Source organism: Ceratotherium simum, chromosome 2 (genome assembly GCF_057802395.1).
Source record: "Ceratotherium simum simum isolate JZ-2026a chromosome 2, ASM5780239v1, whole genome shotgun sequence".
NCBI classification, from domain to species: domain Eukaryota; kingdom Metazoa; phylum Chordata; class Mammalia; order Perissodactyla; family Rhinocerotidae; genus Ceratotherium; species Ceratotherium simum.
The window spans coordinates 14433507-14450420 of NC_141901.1; the positions used below are offsets into that span (position 1 = coordinate 14433507).

Below are 16914 nucleotides of genomic sequence, written 5' to 3' on the forward strand. Positions count from 1 at the left end.
AAAGCATTGTGGTTTTGCTCTGTCTGCCACATGGAGAAATGCAGTAACCAGCTGCAGCTGACCCAGATTGTGTATACAGTACCCTTGAATAGTGATTCCCTCTCTTTCTCAGTAGACTGAAGTTCAGCCCACCTATTACGTCACCAAAAACTTGCTGGAGACTGGGGGAAAATCTCCTCCTTAGGATTTCCTCTCTGTGGCCTTAAATAGGGGTGGGGGTAGTGGGATCAGCAGGAGGTTGAATAGCTCCGAACAAGGAGAGACTGTGTGCAGGTTGAAGGAAGGGCACCATCTGGAAACAAACTATCATAGTTCAGCGGGCAATTATAAAACAAACATTTTAGTCTGCCGGCTGAGATCTTTTAAGTTGAATACTGAAAAAATAGTACTCAACTTCACTTAGAAGTAGTTGCAGGCTGATGAGTTTGTCTTTTGTTACAAAGAACAAGAGTTAGACTTTGTTAGGAGACAGCCACCTAAATAATGTAACACTCTTTATAGCCTAGAAGAATTTTTAAACATTTTACTAAGTTGCCATTTCAGAAGGTTTTAAAATTGTAAGAAACTTGATGTTGTTGTAATATGTTATATCTTACTGTGTAATGTTTTTAAAGATAAAACTGCTCATATATGATTACTAAAAATAAGTGGAAATCTATGTCTAAAATTCTTTTAGAAATTGAATACTTTTTAAACTTAAATTATGGTGTTATATAATGTCACTTCCTCCTGTTCTACAACATGACCCCTCCTGTCTGAATAAGGTCATTCTTATTAGTTGGTATGTTATGATCTAACAGCAAACGTAACCCTGGCCTGAGTGGGGAAAAAAAGAGTTCTGACTCCCCCACTGGCCATGTGAACTTAAACAAGCCACTTTACTTACCTCTGGCCCAGTTCTCCTGCTGTGAAATGAGGGTGCTGGAGCGGGAATTAATAATTGAGTACCAGCTGTGCAATTATATTTCATTAAATCAAGAAATGTTGATTAAGTAACTCAGTAGCTGAGGACACACAGATCAGGCATCTTAAGTGATTTGGCTTAGTACTTCAGTATTAAGTAGTAGAACTGGGATTTGAATCTAACTCCAAAACATTGTGCCACACTGTCTCTCATCAGATTGTATAATTGCTGATTGCTGCTCTAGATACAAATTTTGGGCTTCTACTTTCTGTATGAACATGTGCTTTCCCCTCCTCATTGCCTTAGCTTGTGCTATTTTTCTCCTTCTGATGGGCTCTACCATGAACTGTTTGTCGATCCACATCTTTTATTTCAAGTCAGCTTAGTTTTTACCTTTTTCACAGAATTATTTCTTTAAATTCCTCTGACATACGTAGGTATACCAGGGGTTGCAAACTCAAGGGCCTATAAAAGACAAATCCTCACAAGAATGAGGCAGGTAAATGTAAATAAGTGACATAAACCAGAACTAAGATAACAGAAGAAAATGAGGGTTATAACAAACTGGCGTCCTTATAGTTACATCTGCACCCTTCCCAGGTGTACCTCATTGTTGCCAGATCTCTCCATTTTTTAGGAAAAGAGTCATTTAAATATTTCTTGATTTTAAAAACATTGAAACAGATGGACTGCCAACTTCTAGCCTCTGATTTATATTATGTAATACATTATTTGATCACTCAGTGATGATGTTGTATTCGCTAACAGCTTAATCTGGGAAAAATATGAGATTAAGTTCCTCCTGAGCTTTTTTGCTTGAGCAATTTTGAGATTTCTAACTTTAGCAATTAGTAATATTGCTAACCAAGGTAGGAAGTTAGAATGGCAGATGTTTAGGGACAAATAATGGTTAGTTTGGCATGTTAAACTGAAAATAAAAGTCAGGAGCTCAGTTCTATAGAGAGATTTGGAAAGTCACCAGCAATTAGGTGATAGTTGAAGCTACAGAAGTAAGACAATCCAGAAAAAGTACATGTAGAGTAAGAAGAGTATTGACAGAACCATGGGGAATACCAGCTTCCAGGGAACATGAGGAAAAGAAAGAATGGAGGGAGGCGGGATGCTAGGAAGGTTCAAGCCAGTCAAGACCAAGAACGAAGGGAATGGTAAAAGTACTCTAGAGAGATTAAGCAGGAGGAGGAGACCAAGAGAGATGTTTAAAGATTTAATAATGAGGAGGTCACTTATGCCTTTGCCAGAATAAGTTTCAGCAGCGAGATAAATACGGCTTTCAGATTATATAGTGGGTTGAAGAGTGACTGGATAAAATTTAACTGCCAAACGGATTAGTTCCTACAATATACTAAGAAATTAGAAGTCAACAAGAAAACGACAACCCAGAGAAAACAATGGACAAAAGACATTTCATAGAAATATAAATACTTAACCTCATTACTAATCAAGGAAATAAAAATTAAAACGCGAGATATTTTATACTCACAAGATTGGCAAAAATTAAAAACACTGATAATGTCAAGTGTTAGCACAAGTGTGGATCAGTAGAAACTTATATACAATCAGTGGAAGTGTGAATTGATACAGATTTGAAAAGCAGTGTGGTACTGTCTTGTAAATTGAACATTAGTATACCATATGTGTGTATACATATCCTAGAGAAATTCTTGTACCTTTGTACCAAGAGACATGTACAAGAATGTCTACAGCAACATGGAGGGAGAGGGAAAGTAACTCAGAAGTCTGTCAAATAAAATGAATAAGTAAGTTGTGATATGGTTACATATTAGTTTATTCTCAATTTAAGGAACTATAGCTACAGCTATAGTAAACAACATGAATAAGTCTTAGAAACCAAATAGTGAAACAAAGCACTCGCAGAAGACCATATTTTTAAAAATTTAACTAACATTTATAAATCACTTATCCTGTACCTGTTCCAACTTTACTGATATCATTTAATTTAATCACATATACATAAAATGTTTTTTTAGGGGCCAGCCCGGTGGCGCAAGAGGTTAAGTGCGCGCGCTCCGCTGCGGCGACCCAGTGTTCGCCGGTTCAGATCCCGGGCGCGCACCGATGCACTGCTTGGCAGGCCATGCTGTGGCGGCATCCCATATAAAGTGGAGGAAGATGGGCACAGATGTTAGCCAAGGGCCAGTCTTCCTCAGCAAAAAAAGAGGAGGATTGGCAGATGTTAGCACAGGGCTGATCTCCTCACAAAAAATATATATATACATTTTTTTTTTTTAAAGCTCAAAAATAAGCAAAAGTAAATAATACATTATTCAAGAATACAGACATATGTCTTCAAAAACACAAGAGAATAATCTTAAAATTCAGAATAGCGGTTACCTATGGACAGGAGGCAAGGAGATGACAGGGAAGGAGCATATAGATGATGCAACAGTAGTGGTGATGTTGTAGTTCTTAAATTGACTGGTCATTCACAAATTTTTATTATGTTGTTTGTTAATAACTGATATTACATATGTTAGAATATGATTTCTTAAAAGATAAAATCATGATTCTCACACCAATACAAAATAAACACATCTTAAAGGTTTTATTTAAATCATTAAATTTACAAGGGAATCAGCAAGATCTTACAGTCATTTCAAGGGAGAATTCAAAGTGCCACACATATATATAGGCAATCAGGATTGCTGAAATGAATTTACAAATAGTTGCAAAATTGGTCAACATCCACAGGGCAGTAATCAGAATCATCCCACTGGACATAATTCATTGGCATTTTCATGGACAAGAATGGGTATTATTACTAGTTTTTCACCAACTTGCAGAGTTGTAAAATAGCTCAAAAGGGCCAAAAGGATGCACTGGAGACAGGACACCTGGTAATGTTTTTTGCCTATTTCAGAGTCTATCACAATTTTTTCCTGACACATGTAAACTTTTATGTGTATCAAATATTGCATTAAAAGTAGAATGAAGGCTAAAATAAGTAAGTGTACTAGTCTGTGTTTCTCTTTCAAGGTGTTTGTTGAAGGAAGAGAGGCAAAGGTCTTATGTTGGGGAGGAGATCAGATTTGAAGGAAGGGTTGTGATTTTGTTTTCTTAAACAGAGGGGCTTTGAGTGTGTGCACTGGCTCTGGGAAAGGAGCCAGTAGAAGGTAAGTGATAGTGGAGGCAACAGTGGATGTTTTAAAGGAGGCAATAGCAATTACATTCAAATCACAATTTAGATTTGGAAAGAAAGGGATTCTTCTTCCTCTGAGATTGGAGAAAAAGGAGAGGAGCTGTAGGTTCACTTGAAGTCATAAAAAAAGTTGAGAGTCTCTGAAGAAAAAGAAGTATTTATGATAGGCAGCTTAAAGCATACTTGTAAAGATTTACTGAATGGAAAAGGAATGATACTAGGTTGAGTAAAAAGATTGCCATGCCAACCTTTTATGATGTATTAAACACCCTGTTGTCAAAACACTGCACAGGATTTTTCATTTTCTTAGAGTACAAGATAGAGCAACTGCCTTAAATGAGTTTATAGTCTTGAACAGATAAGATATAAATAGGAGAAAGTTTAAATAACTGAAGAGATTATAAAGTCAGAATTATCAAGTGAATGGTATAGATAATGTATAAGTTTATAACAGTGTAACAAAAAAATACTTGGGGTACAAGTGAAACCTCTAAGATCCAACTCTATCACTAACAGTTCACATGGCATTAGACACATCCTTTAATATCTGTGGACCTCAGATTCTTCACCTATGAAAAGAGGGGGTTAAAGAGAGTTTCTAAACTCCTTTCTTTGAATATATGAGAAAACTAAAGAACAACTGACACTGAACTGGGTATAAGATATAACGTAGATGGGCAGAGATGAGTCTAGGAAACATTCAAAATGGAAGAAATGGCGTGAGGAAAAAACACAGGGCTTATTTGGAAGACGGTGGGTACATCATTTTGGTTGCATTTGCCCTGAGAGTTCATGAAAATGGAATAATGAGGTAAAAGTAGGAAAGTGTATTTTTCTCTCCAGCAATAGTTGTGCATGGTAAACTTTACATACGCGTAGTAAACTCAGGATGTATTTTTAAGTAAGTGATCTTGCATATCCAGAACTAGTACAACAATATTATTTTTTTAAAACAAGACATTTCTACCAGAATGAGACAATTTTCAAAGTAGTAGTTAAGACTCAAATGATGGTTATCAACTCAAGGCAAGCGGGTTTAGAACTAATATTAAATAACTACCTTAGCCAGGTACTGGCTAGGCTGGCTAACTTAACTTCTTCAGGCTATACCACAACTTGGAAAATAGGTACTAGTTATGTAGACATAAAAACTGAGGTTCAGAAATTAAAATAACCGTCTCCGTTATACCCAGCTAGTCAGAGGCTCAGCCAGTTCAAGAGCTCAGCTTCTTTCCATTAGGTCCCATAGGTACTGGAGTTTCTAACTCCAGCCTCAAACCATACCCTGAAGTGTTGTCGTAAGAAGACATTTATAAAAAGCATATATTATTTACGTGTCTGACTGCAACTCTACAGAAATCTAGGTCTCAGTGGTCACGTTTTAACAAGGCTGTAGTGTATTAGTAACAGTGTATTCTAAATATGGCTTATATTGAAATAGAGCTATAAACTAGCTTTTTTTTCCTCCTTCACTTCGTCATACTCTTCCAAGCTACAAGTAGGAAAACACTTATTTATCTAATTTCATTTCAGGTATCTATTTGTCAGATTTAACATACATTGATTCAGCATACCCATCAACTGGCAGCATTCTAGAAAATGAGCAAAGATCAAATTTGATGAATAACATCCTTCGAATAATTTCTGATTTACAGCAGTCATGTGAATATGGTAAGTTTCTGGGTGATAATGCTAAGCCATTATCCTGCTGTGATTCTGTTGATTCATTTACACACGTTGATGGCCACTTTTCACACAGTAGGGAACATCAGTTTCTTACATCCATCCTAACATAAAGGAAAATAATTGTTTTATTTCACTGTTTAGATTTTAGCATCTTGTTTAAGATCTTGCTTTTAAGAAATTGGAGTATTTAATATTTAAAATTTTAAGTTTTTTCTCAACAGAAACTTTACAGGCTAGGAGAGACTAGAATGATATATTCAAAATACTGAAAGACAAAAACTTTCAGCTGAGAATACTCTATCCAGCGAAAATATCCTTTAAATATAGTGGAGAAATAATAACTTTCCCAGATAAACAAAAGCTAAGGGAGTTCATGGCCATGAGACCCCCACTACAAGAAATGCTCAAGAAGGCCCTCAGGCCTGAAAAAAAGAAGAGAAAGGGAATACAAAGGTTGGAGCAAGGATAAAAATAGGTAGACAAAATCAGAAAAATAGTAGATCTTTACCGGAATAGGTTAGCAACCACTTAAATACCAAAATCAAAGATCAAAGGAAGAAAATCACCAAAAATAAATATAACCTCATCACTTTAAACACACACCCACAACACAAGATAGACTAAGTTATGACAAGAATAACTTAGAAGAGGAAGAGGAAAGAGATGAGAAAGAGATCAAATTGACTTAGTATAAGGAAATAAGAGACCATCAGATAATGGACTATCTCATACACAAGATTTTTTATACAAACCTCAAGGTAACCACTAAACAAATAATCAGAACAAAATCACATATGATAAATAAAGAGAAAACTAAAAGAATCATAAGACAGAACAACCAAACTGAATGGGCAGTCCGAAACACATGGGACAAGAAACAAAGGAAATGCAAAAGAACTGGAAAATAAGTGACAAAACAGCAACATTAAGCCCTCATATATCAATAATTACTCTAAATGTAAATAGATTGAACTTTCCAATCAAAAGACACAGAGTGGCAGAATGGATTAAAAAGCAAGACCCAACAATATGCTGCCTCCAGGAAACACATCTCAGCTCTAAAGACAAGCACAGGCTAGGGCCGGCCCTGTGGCTTAGCGGTTAAGTGCGCGCGCTCCGCTGCTGGCGGCCTGGGTTTGGATCTCAGGCGCGCACCGCTTCTCCAGCCATGCTGAGGCCACGTCCCACATACAGCAACTAGAAGGACGTGCAGCTATGACATACGGCTATCTACTGGGGCTTTGGGGGGAATAAATAAATAAATAAATAAAATCTTTAAAAAAAAAAAAAAAAAAGACAAGCACAGGCTCAGAGTGACAGGATGGAAGACAATACTCCAAGCTATTGGCAAACAAAAGAAAGCAGGTGTTGCCATACTCATATCAGACGAAGTAGACTTCAAGATAAAACAGGTTAAGAGAGACAAAGAGGGGCAATATATGATGATAAAAGGGACACACTCCACCAAGAAGACATAACAATTATAAATATATATGCACCCAACATAGGAGCACCAAAGTACATAAAACAACTACTAACAAACCTAAAAGGAGATAATAACAACAACACCATAATAGTAGGGGATCTTAATACCCCACTTACATCAACGGATAGATCATCCAGACAAAAAGTCAATAAAGAAACAGTGGACTTAAATGAAAAGCTGGACGAGACGGACCTAGTAGACATACAGAGCACTCCATCTAAACACGGCAGATTACACATTCTTCTCAAGGGCAAATGGAACATTCTCAAGGACAGACCATACGTTGGGAAATAAGGCAAGCCTCAATAAATTTAAGAAGATTAAAATCATAACAAGCATCTTTTCAGACCATAATGCTATGAAACTGGAAATCAACTACAAGAATAAAACTGGGAAAGTGACAATGGTGTGGAGATTAAACAACATGCTACTGAACAACCAATGGATCATTGATGAAATTAAAAAAGAAATCAAAAAATATCTGGAAACAAACAAAAATGAAAATATGCCATAACAACTCATATGGGATGCAGCAAAAGCGGTCCTGAGAGGGAAATACAGGCCCACCTTAACAAACAAGAAAAAACCCAAATAAGCAACCTTAAATTACACCTAACAGAACTAGAAAAAGAAGAACAAACAAAGCCCGAAGTCAGCAGGAGAGAAATAATAAAAATTAGAGCAGAAATAAATGAAATTGAGACCAAAAAAACAGTACGAAGGATTAATGAAACAAAGAGTTGGTTCTTTGAGAAGATAAACAAAATTGACAACCCCTTAGCCAGACTTCCTAAGAAAAAAAGAGAAAAGGCTCAAATAAATAAAATTAGAAATGAAAGAGGAGAAATTACAATGGATACCATGGAAATACAAAGGGTTATAAAAGAATACTATGAGAAACTATATGCCAACAAATTGGACAATCTGGAAGAAATAGATAAATTCTTAGACTCATACAACCTCCAAAAAGGAACCAAGAAGAAATAGAGAATCTGAGTAGACCGATTACAAGTAAGGAGATTCAAATAGTAATCAAAAACCTCCCAAAAAATAAAAGTCCAGGACCAGATGGCTTCCCCTGTGTATTTTACCAAACATTCAAAGAAGGTTTAATACCCATCCTTCTCAAACTAGTCCAAAAAATAGAGGAAGATGGAACACTTCCTAACTCATTCTACAAGGCCACCATCACCCTGATACCAAAGCCAGACAAAGACAGTACAAAGAAGGAAAATTACAGGCCAGTATCGCTGATGAACATAAATGCAAAAATCCTCAACAAAATATTGGCAAACCGAATACAGTGATACATTAAAAAGATCATACACCATGATCAAGTGGGATTTATACCAGGGACACAGGGATGGTTCAACATCCACAAATCAATCAACGTGATACACCACATCAACAAAACGAGGAATAAAAACCACATGGTCATCTCAATAGATGCAGAGAAGGCATTTGACAAGATCTAACATCCATTTATGATAAAAACTCTCAACAAAATGGGTATCGAAGGAAAATACCTCAACATAATAAAGGCGATTTAGGACAAACCCACAGCCAGCATCATACTCAATGGGGAAAGTCTGAAAGCCATTCCTCTGAGATCAGGAACGAGACAAGGCTGCCCATTCTCGCCACTCTTATTCAACGTAGTACTGGAGGTTTTGGCCAGAGCAATTAGGCAAGAAAAAGGAATATAAGGAATCCAAATAGGTAATGAAGAAGTGAAACTCTCACTATTTGCAGACTACATGATTTTATATATAGGAAACCCTAAAGAATCCATTGGAAAACTATTATAAATAATCAACAACTACAGCAGAGTCACAGCATACAAAATCAATCTACAAAAATCAATTGCATTTCTGTATGCTAATAACGAACTAACAGAAAGAGAGCTCAAAATGATAATACCATTTACAATTACATCAAAAAGAATAAAATACCTAGGAATAAATCTTAGCAAGGAGGTGAAAGACCTATACAATGAAAACTACAAGACGTTATTGAAAGAAATTGATGATGACATACAGAAATGGAAAGATATCCTATGCATGTGGATTGGAAGAGTAAACATAGTTAAAAGGTCTGTATTACCTAAAGCAATCTCCAGATTCAACGCAATCCCAATCAGAATCCCAATGACATTCTTCACAGAAATAGAAAAAAGAATACTAAAATTCATATAGGGCAACAAAAGACCCCAAATAGCTAAAACAATCCTAAGAAAAAAAAACAAAGCTGGAGGCATCACAATCCCTGACTTCAAAACATACTACAAAGCAATAGTAATCAAAACAGCATGGTACTGGTACAAAAATAGACACACAGATCAATGGAACAGAACTGAAAACCCAGAAATAAAACCACACATATACAGACAGCTAATTTTCGACAAAGGAGCTAAGAACATACAATGGAGAAAGGAAAGTCTCTTCAGTAAATAATGTTGGGAAACCTGGACAGCCACATGCAAAAGAATGAGAGTGGACCATCTGCTGTCGCCATTCACAGAAATTAACTCAAAATGGATCAAAGACCTGAAGGTGAGACCTGAAACTATAAAACTCATAGAAGAAAATATAGGCAACACACTATTTGACATTGGTCATAAAGGAATCTTTTCGGATGCCATGCCTACTCAGATTAGGGAAACTAAAGAAAATATAAGCAAGTGGGACTTCAGATTAAAGAGCTTCTACAAGACAAATGAAACCAGGATCAAAATGAATAGACAACCCACCAGCTGGGAGAAAATATTTGCAAAACATATATCTGACAAGGGGTTAATCTCCATAATATATAAAGAACTCACACAACTGAACTACAAAAAAACAACCTGATAAAAAATGGGCAGAGGAAATGAACAGACACTTCTCCAGAGAAGATATATAGATGGCCAATAGGCATATGAAAAGATGTTTAACATTACTAATCATCAGGGAAATGCAAATCAAAACAACACTAAAATATCACCTCACGCCTGTTAGAATGGCTATAATCACCAAGACAAAAAACAACAAATGTTGGAAAGGATGTGGAGAAACGGGAACCACCCTCATACACAGCTGGTGGGAATGCAAACTGGTGCAGCCTCTATGGAAAATGGTATGGAGATTCCTCAAAAATTAAAACTAGAAATACTCTATGATCCAGCTATCCCACTACTGGGAATCTGTCCAACGAACCTGATATCAACAATCCAAAGAGGCTTATGCACCCGTATGTTCATTGCAGCATTATTCACTATAGCCGAGAAGTGGAAGCCACCCGTGTCCCTCGACTGATGATTGGATGAAGAAGATGTGGTATATATATACAATGGAATACTACTCAGCCATAAAAAAAGACAAAATAGTCCCATTTGCAACAACATGGATGGACCTGGAGAGTATTACGTTAAGTGAAATAAGCCAAAAAGAGAAAGACAAACACCGCATGATCTCACTCATATGTGGAATATAAACCAACACATGGACAGAGAAAACTGTATTGTGGTTACCAGGGGCAATGGGGGTGGGGGATGGGCACAAGAGGTGAAAAGAGACATGTATATGGTGATTGACAAACAAAAATGTACAACCAAAATTTCGCAATGTTATAAACTATTGACATCAATTAAAAAAAATTAAATTTAAAAAAAAATTTTAAGTTTTATCTTTTGCTCTTCTGCCATTTTGTAGCAACTTTGCTAACATAATTTGCAAAATTATTTTCTGTTCATCTCATTTGATCTCCTGGTCTATTGTGTAAATAGTTCTCATATTTTTCAGTTAGGGAAGGAGCCGAGACCCTTGATCCCAGTAACAATTGACTAGCTTTCTTGAGCCTGATAATGAGGAAATAACCAATTTTGGTCTAAGATGTATTTTATGGAAACACAAATGTAGAAAGAGCTTACAAAAGCCCAAATGATTAGAAAAGGGTTTTGGTGGGTTTTTTTTAATGTTTTAAAATGTTTAGATACTTCCAATTTGATAGAGAATAAAGATAGGCTGTTGATATATAATACATGTGGTGTTAAAAAGTTTACATTATCTGATTTGTTTAAAATAAATTTATCTTAAAGCTAACTTTACTTACATGCATCTGTATACTTTTAAGAAAACCTCAAAAACTTCCTAAAAGTGTGTGGGATGGGAGGGGGAGAATCTTACTGAAAGTTAAATCAAATAATCTCTTATTTTTTTCCTTTTCTCAAATTTTTTTAACATAACACCAAATTGTAATGTTAATTTTATTTGCAATTTCTAAGTAAGGGAGGAAAATACATATTTACAAATGGCAGCCAGGCTTCTGTAAAAAATAATAATAACTGCCCTTACATCTTGTGTTTAGATGAGATTTGAATATAAATCATAATGAAGTCTCTGATTTTTTTTCTATGAAATTTCTCAAATGTATGAGACTTTGTAAATGGAGCTTTTTTTTTTATACAAACAGCATGCAGCTGTAATTTTCTAAATTACCTTCAGTTTTACATTAAATAAAATTTACCTCAGTAATGTTCTTCTAGATTTAATTTAAATTTTGGTGCCATGTGGCCTTAATTTACCTTTAAATATATTTTTTTCAGCTTAACTTTTAAAATTCTAATAAAGATATACTTTATCAGATAATTAATTATTTGTCATGTTTTGCCTAGATATTCCCATGTTGCCTCATGTCCAAAAATATCTGAACTCTGTTCAATATATAGAAGAACTACAAAAGTTTGTGGAAGATGATAATTACAAGTAGGTTGGATCTTCAAAAGTGGTTTGTATGACTTGGTCCTGTCCTGCATGCTTTCATCCCCATATTTAAACATCTAAATCCTACATCGTGTCATACAAGTGCCTAATACATTTACATGTATTTACATGTGTTTCTTTTTAATAACTTAGTACAATTGAGCCCATATAAAAAAATACCTCGTCTGATCTTTTATTAAAAAGTATTTCATCTTTCTCAAGTTGTTGAGAGCTGATGTTTGATAGTTCTAGTTTAAATTTCTTCCTTTCCCTCTATATTCAAGCACTGAGTCTTTATGGTAATTTATCTTTTAATAGACTGAAAAATTAATGAAATGATCTACAAATAGAAAAATTACTCGTTTTTCACTGGTAATTTTTGACACATCTTTGAACTTGTTTTCAATTGTTTTTGTAGATTGAGAGACTATTGAACCTTCTTGCCTCTGAGTCAGAGACACATTTTTCCAAAGTAACACCACACTCAACCCTTTCCTCTATTACAGCAAGTCCTTTATTAAGGATTTTAAAAATCACTTTTAAAATAGCTGATATCCATTTCCTTCTCCTTATACACAGTACTGCCCAAAGTGGGAGGAATTTTTGAATTATTAACCCTTTTTATTTTTATATATATATATGTATATATTTTTTGGTGAGGAAGATTGGCCCTGAGCTAACATCTTTGCCAATCTTCCTCTATTTTGTATATGGGATGCCACCACAGCATGGCTTAATGAGTGGTGTGTAGGTCTGCGCCCAGGATCCAAACCTGCGAAACCCGGACCACCAAAACGGAGCATGCGAACTCGACCACTGCGCCACCGGGCCAGCCCCTAACCCTTTTTATTTTTCAGTAGTATGCTGTACATGATAACTTTTTCCTAAAGATGGGATGATAAAGAGCTTATTTCTCTTGAGGCTTTTCATTTTTCTTTTAGCTTCGTTAATTTAAAAAAAATTTTTTTTACTCAGCTTTATTATGCCAGTTGTTCCCAAGCTTTCAAATTTAACTTTGTGTCTTCCACAAATATTTTTTCCAATAGAGGATCATACTTTAAAAATTTACCAAGTGTAAGACTAGGTTATTTTTCAATATTAATGCATTATTTAAAATTTTTTTCTTGTATGATAGTGTTTATCAACTTCCTTGTCCCATAAATGTCAGCGATTTTTTAAAGAATTCTGCAGAACAGAATAAGTACCAATAAAAGGCTAGAAATTCTGGAAAACAACTAGAAATAAGTTGCCTTCAAATATTAGATATATTAAGAAGCTCTGGCTATATGCTTAAATGTATCTAAAATTTTATTAATATTGGAGAACACTTGTATTGCCATCTCCTCCCCCACACCATATATATTACCACTTCGTATTTCTATTTCAATTTTTATTTTACAGAAAGTTTTTACCTGGTAATTCATTTGAAAATGTATGAGGGCGGGGCTGGCCCAGTGGCATAGTGGTTAAGTTCGCGTGTTCCGCTTTGGTGGCCCGGGATTCACAGGTTTGGATCCCGGGCACGGACCTACGTGCTGTGGCGGCATCCCATATACAAAGTAGAGAAAGATTGGCACAGATGTTAGCTCAGCGACAATCTTCCTCAAGCGAAAAGAGGAAGGTTGGCGACAGGTATTAGCTCAGGGCCAATCTTCCTGGCCAGAAAAAAAAAAAAATGTATGAGGTCAGTGGATCAGCTTTTTAAGGCTGGAATTATTTCACAAATCTTTTGTTGCCCTCGGTTGTAAACTTCTTGAGTTTGATGGTCTGTATTTTATATTTACCACTATTTCTCCCATCTCTCTAATTACTTACGTAGCACAAAACACTCACATTTTGTCCAGTGAGGTATAGAAGAGTATCTTAAAACTCAAAATATGAGTAAGTAGCTATTAAAATTTTCTCTCTCTGGCTCAGGAAACTTATTAGATTTAAAAGAAGTTGAAATTTAAGTATTAAATAGAAGTGAAGTCTAAGAAATTGTTGCACAATTGTAGAGGAAGGTAAATTTTTAATGACTATAGTAAAAGTGTACTGAAGTGTTTAAGCATATTTTTACTTTGCTAAAAGGATAGCATTGGCCATTTAAGCCGTTAAGTATTTTTAACTCTCTGTAAACTGACATATTATAAGATACCTTCATTTTTGTAGGAAAACTGATGCTATTATATTTGTTTTTGTTTTCATGAATAGCTAGAACCAGAGGAGCTTTCTCATTATATTCATTTAACAAATATTTATTAAGCTTTTGCTGTAGGTGAGTTATTGTGCTAGTTGCTGGGATTGCAAAAATAAGATTTTGTTCTTGCCCTTAAGAAGCTCAGTCTAATGCAAGACACATCCACAAAACAAATGATTACAAAACAGTTCGAATAGTACCGTAATAGAGATATGCTATAGGAACATAGTTAGGGGAGACGTTAACTCAGCTTTAAGTGGGAAAAATGAAGATAAAAGAAACATGAACTGCTTAAGGAGACAGTGTCACCTGAGGCTGAATCTTGCCAGGTGAGTAGGAGTTAGCTCCACATGAAGGGTAAGGAAAGGCGTTCCAGGGGATGGAATGATTAGAGGAATGGGGTGGGAAACAGTGTGTGCACTTGGGGAACTACAGGTCATTTGAAGGTGCTGGGGCATCACATGGGAGACTGGAGAAGAGAGATTTTTTTCTAAAGATACAGTCGTATTGCATGAGCCTATTGGTTAAATGTGTTGAAAATCGGAGCATTTTAAGATAATAGTCATTAAAATTATTAGTTAGAAAAAAATGGATTTTGTGATGAAAGATACTTCATTTACCCAAAGGCCTCTGTTTTTGGTAACTTATCTGTATAGACAGCCAGTATAGATATTACAGATTACATGCGTGTGTTTTAATCAGGATGAAAATCTTTCTAAGTCATTTCATTTTGATACTCATAATATCTTTTCTCAGTGAATCAGCATCAGTGTTATTATATGGTGTTTTGGTGATGGTACAGGCAGCTGACACTCTGACTAGCCTTCACTGCTCTGCTTTTTAAGATGCTTCTGCTTTTTATACTGCTGTCAGTTACCAGCTGCTACTGATAGCAATGTGATTCATCCATAACTTTCTTTCTGTTCCTTTCTATTTTGGTTCTGCGTTAGGAAATTGTGGTTATTTTGTTTACTTCTTTGTCTTTCACCTACTAGACTGTAAGCTTCAGAAGGGCAGGGACACCATGTCTGCCTTAGTCTGTTATATTTCAGTGCTGAGAGCACAGTGTTCAATAGCCATTTATCAAATGAATGAGTTCAGTATAGTCTGTAGACCAAATAATTTAAGTAAACTGCTCTGTAAAAAGAAAAAGAGTAGAGAGTTCTGGTTAATCATACATCTCTTCAGTACATGCATTTTATACTGTCAATTGATTGGAATATAATCATATATAATTCCCTCTTAGGTGATCAGAGAAATAATAAGTTAAGAACCTATCATAGATTTATTATGAGTGTCACTTGTACTGTATTGTGCAATTTCATAAAAAAATTCCAGTTGGTAGAATGCTAAAAAATAAAAAGTCTTTATTAATTTTCAGACAAATGCTTAATAATTATAGGCTTCAGGGACTACACTGAAGTATTTTCTGCAGCTACTTTAAGATCCTGTTTCCTGAAATAGTTTCCACTGATAGGAATCATAATCTCTTTTTGCCATGGAACTCAAAACTGGATATATTATCCTAAAAAGAACTTAAGTACCAACTAATAAACTTTGATTTAGGACAGGGATTTACCGGGAATTTTGCAAACAACCTTTTTATTTATAGAGATCTTTCTTTTGCTAAGTTGAGTTGGTTTGTTTTTTGGATGGTTAGTTTTAATAAGGTGTTTTTGAAATTTTCAGTGCTACAGAGGCCAGTTAGCCCGTCCAATAAAGATTCTAGAAAGAATTTGCATAATATATTTAATATAATATGTGTAAGTTCCTTAATTTAAGTGTTCTGGTATCAATAAAACCTCAAGTTAAATCACCTTTGAGTCATTCATCAAGTATGTTTAAATGTGTCGAATTGCTTGGCAGTGTTGGGGTACTTTGGGGAGATTTTTCTGTTTTTAAATGTGACTTTTTAATGTTTTTCCCCTCCCTAATATTTCCTAGAATAACCATAAGATCAGCTTTGTATGAAAGAGATAGAAGACTTAACTATTAAAGATTGCTCTTAAAGAAAATTATGTATCTGAGATTATTTGATAAAAATGTTTTTAGTTTTCTGTGAGAAAATACATGATTTTAATATTATTTTGTCAAATGTTAATCATTTTATGTGTTTGTTTCTTTTTAAAATTCAGGCTTTCATTAAAGATAGAACCAGGGACAAGCACACCACGTTCTGCTGCTTCCAGGGAAGATTTAGTAGGTTAGTGCATAGTTTTCTCCCATTACCAAATAATAAATCAGATAACCTAATAAGAAAGAATATACTCCAAAGTCAATAAATACTTAGCACATTTTATACTTCATGTAAAAATTTATTTTTGGTATTAAAATATATCAGTTTTTTCTGTTTGGGTTTTTTTGTTTTTTAATTAAAAAGTTGTTACTTGTAGTTTGTCAGTAATGTACAAATAGGCCAACTAATCAAGGAAAATAGATCAACAGATGGGAAATAGTAGGTAAGTGTTTAGTGAATACCTGTTCTTTTTTTTTTATTAAGAATACACTGTCCTGGGCAATGAGGGTTGATTACATTAGAAATTTCTGTGGTCTAAGTGGAAAATTCTACTAGTCTGAATGATTATACAAATCCATTTTAGTGACTTAATTTTTTAAAAATTTCACTCTAGGGGCTGGCCCGGTGGCGCAAGCGGTTAAGTGCACGTGCTCCACTGCGGCGGCCTGGGGTTCGCCAGTTCAGATCCTGGGCGCGCACCGACATGCTGCTTGGCAAGCCATGTT

The 16914-nt window shown here is 35.2% G+C and overlaps 1 protein-coding gene across 2 annotated transcripts in view; it reads left to right on the forward strand.

Moving 5' to 3' along the window:
• The window catches only part of RALGPS2 (Ral GEF with PH domain and SH3 binding motif 2), a 169814-nt gene that overhangs the window by 124557 nt on the left and 28343 nt on the right, over positions 1-16914 (forward strand). For both annotated transcript variants that reach the window (XM_087438382.1, XM_087438386.1), the window contains exons 9-11: positions 5616-5753; positions 11906-11996; positions 16308-16375. In XM_087438382.1, coding sequence (XP_087294508.1) covers positions 5616-5753; positions 11906-11996; positions 16308-16375 — 297 coding nt within the window. The remainder of the gene's footprint in view (positions 1-5615; positions 5754-11905; positions 11997-16307; positions 16376-16914) is intronic.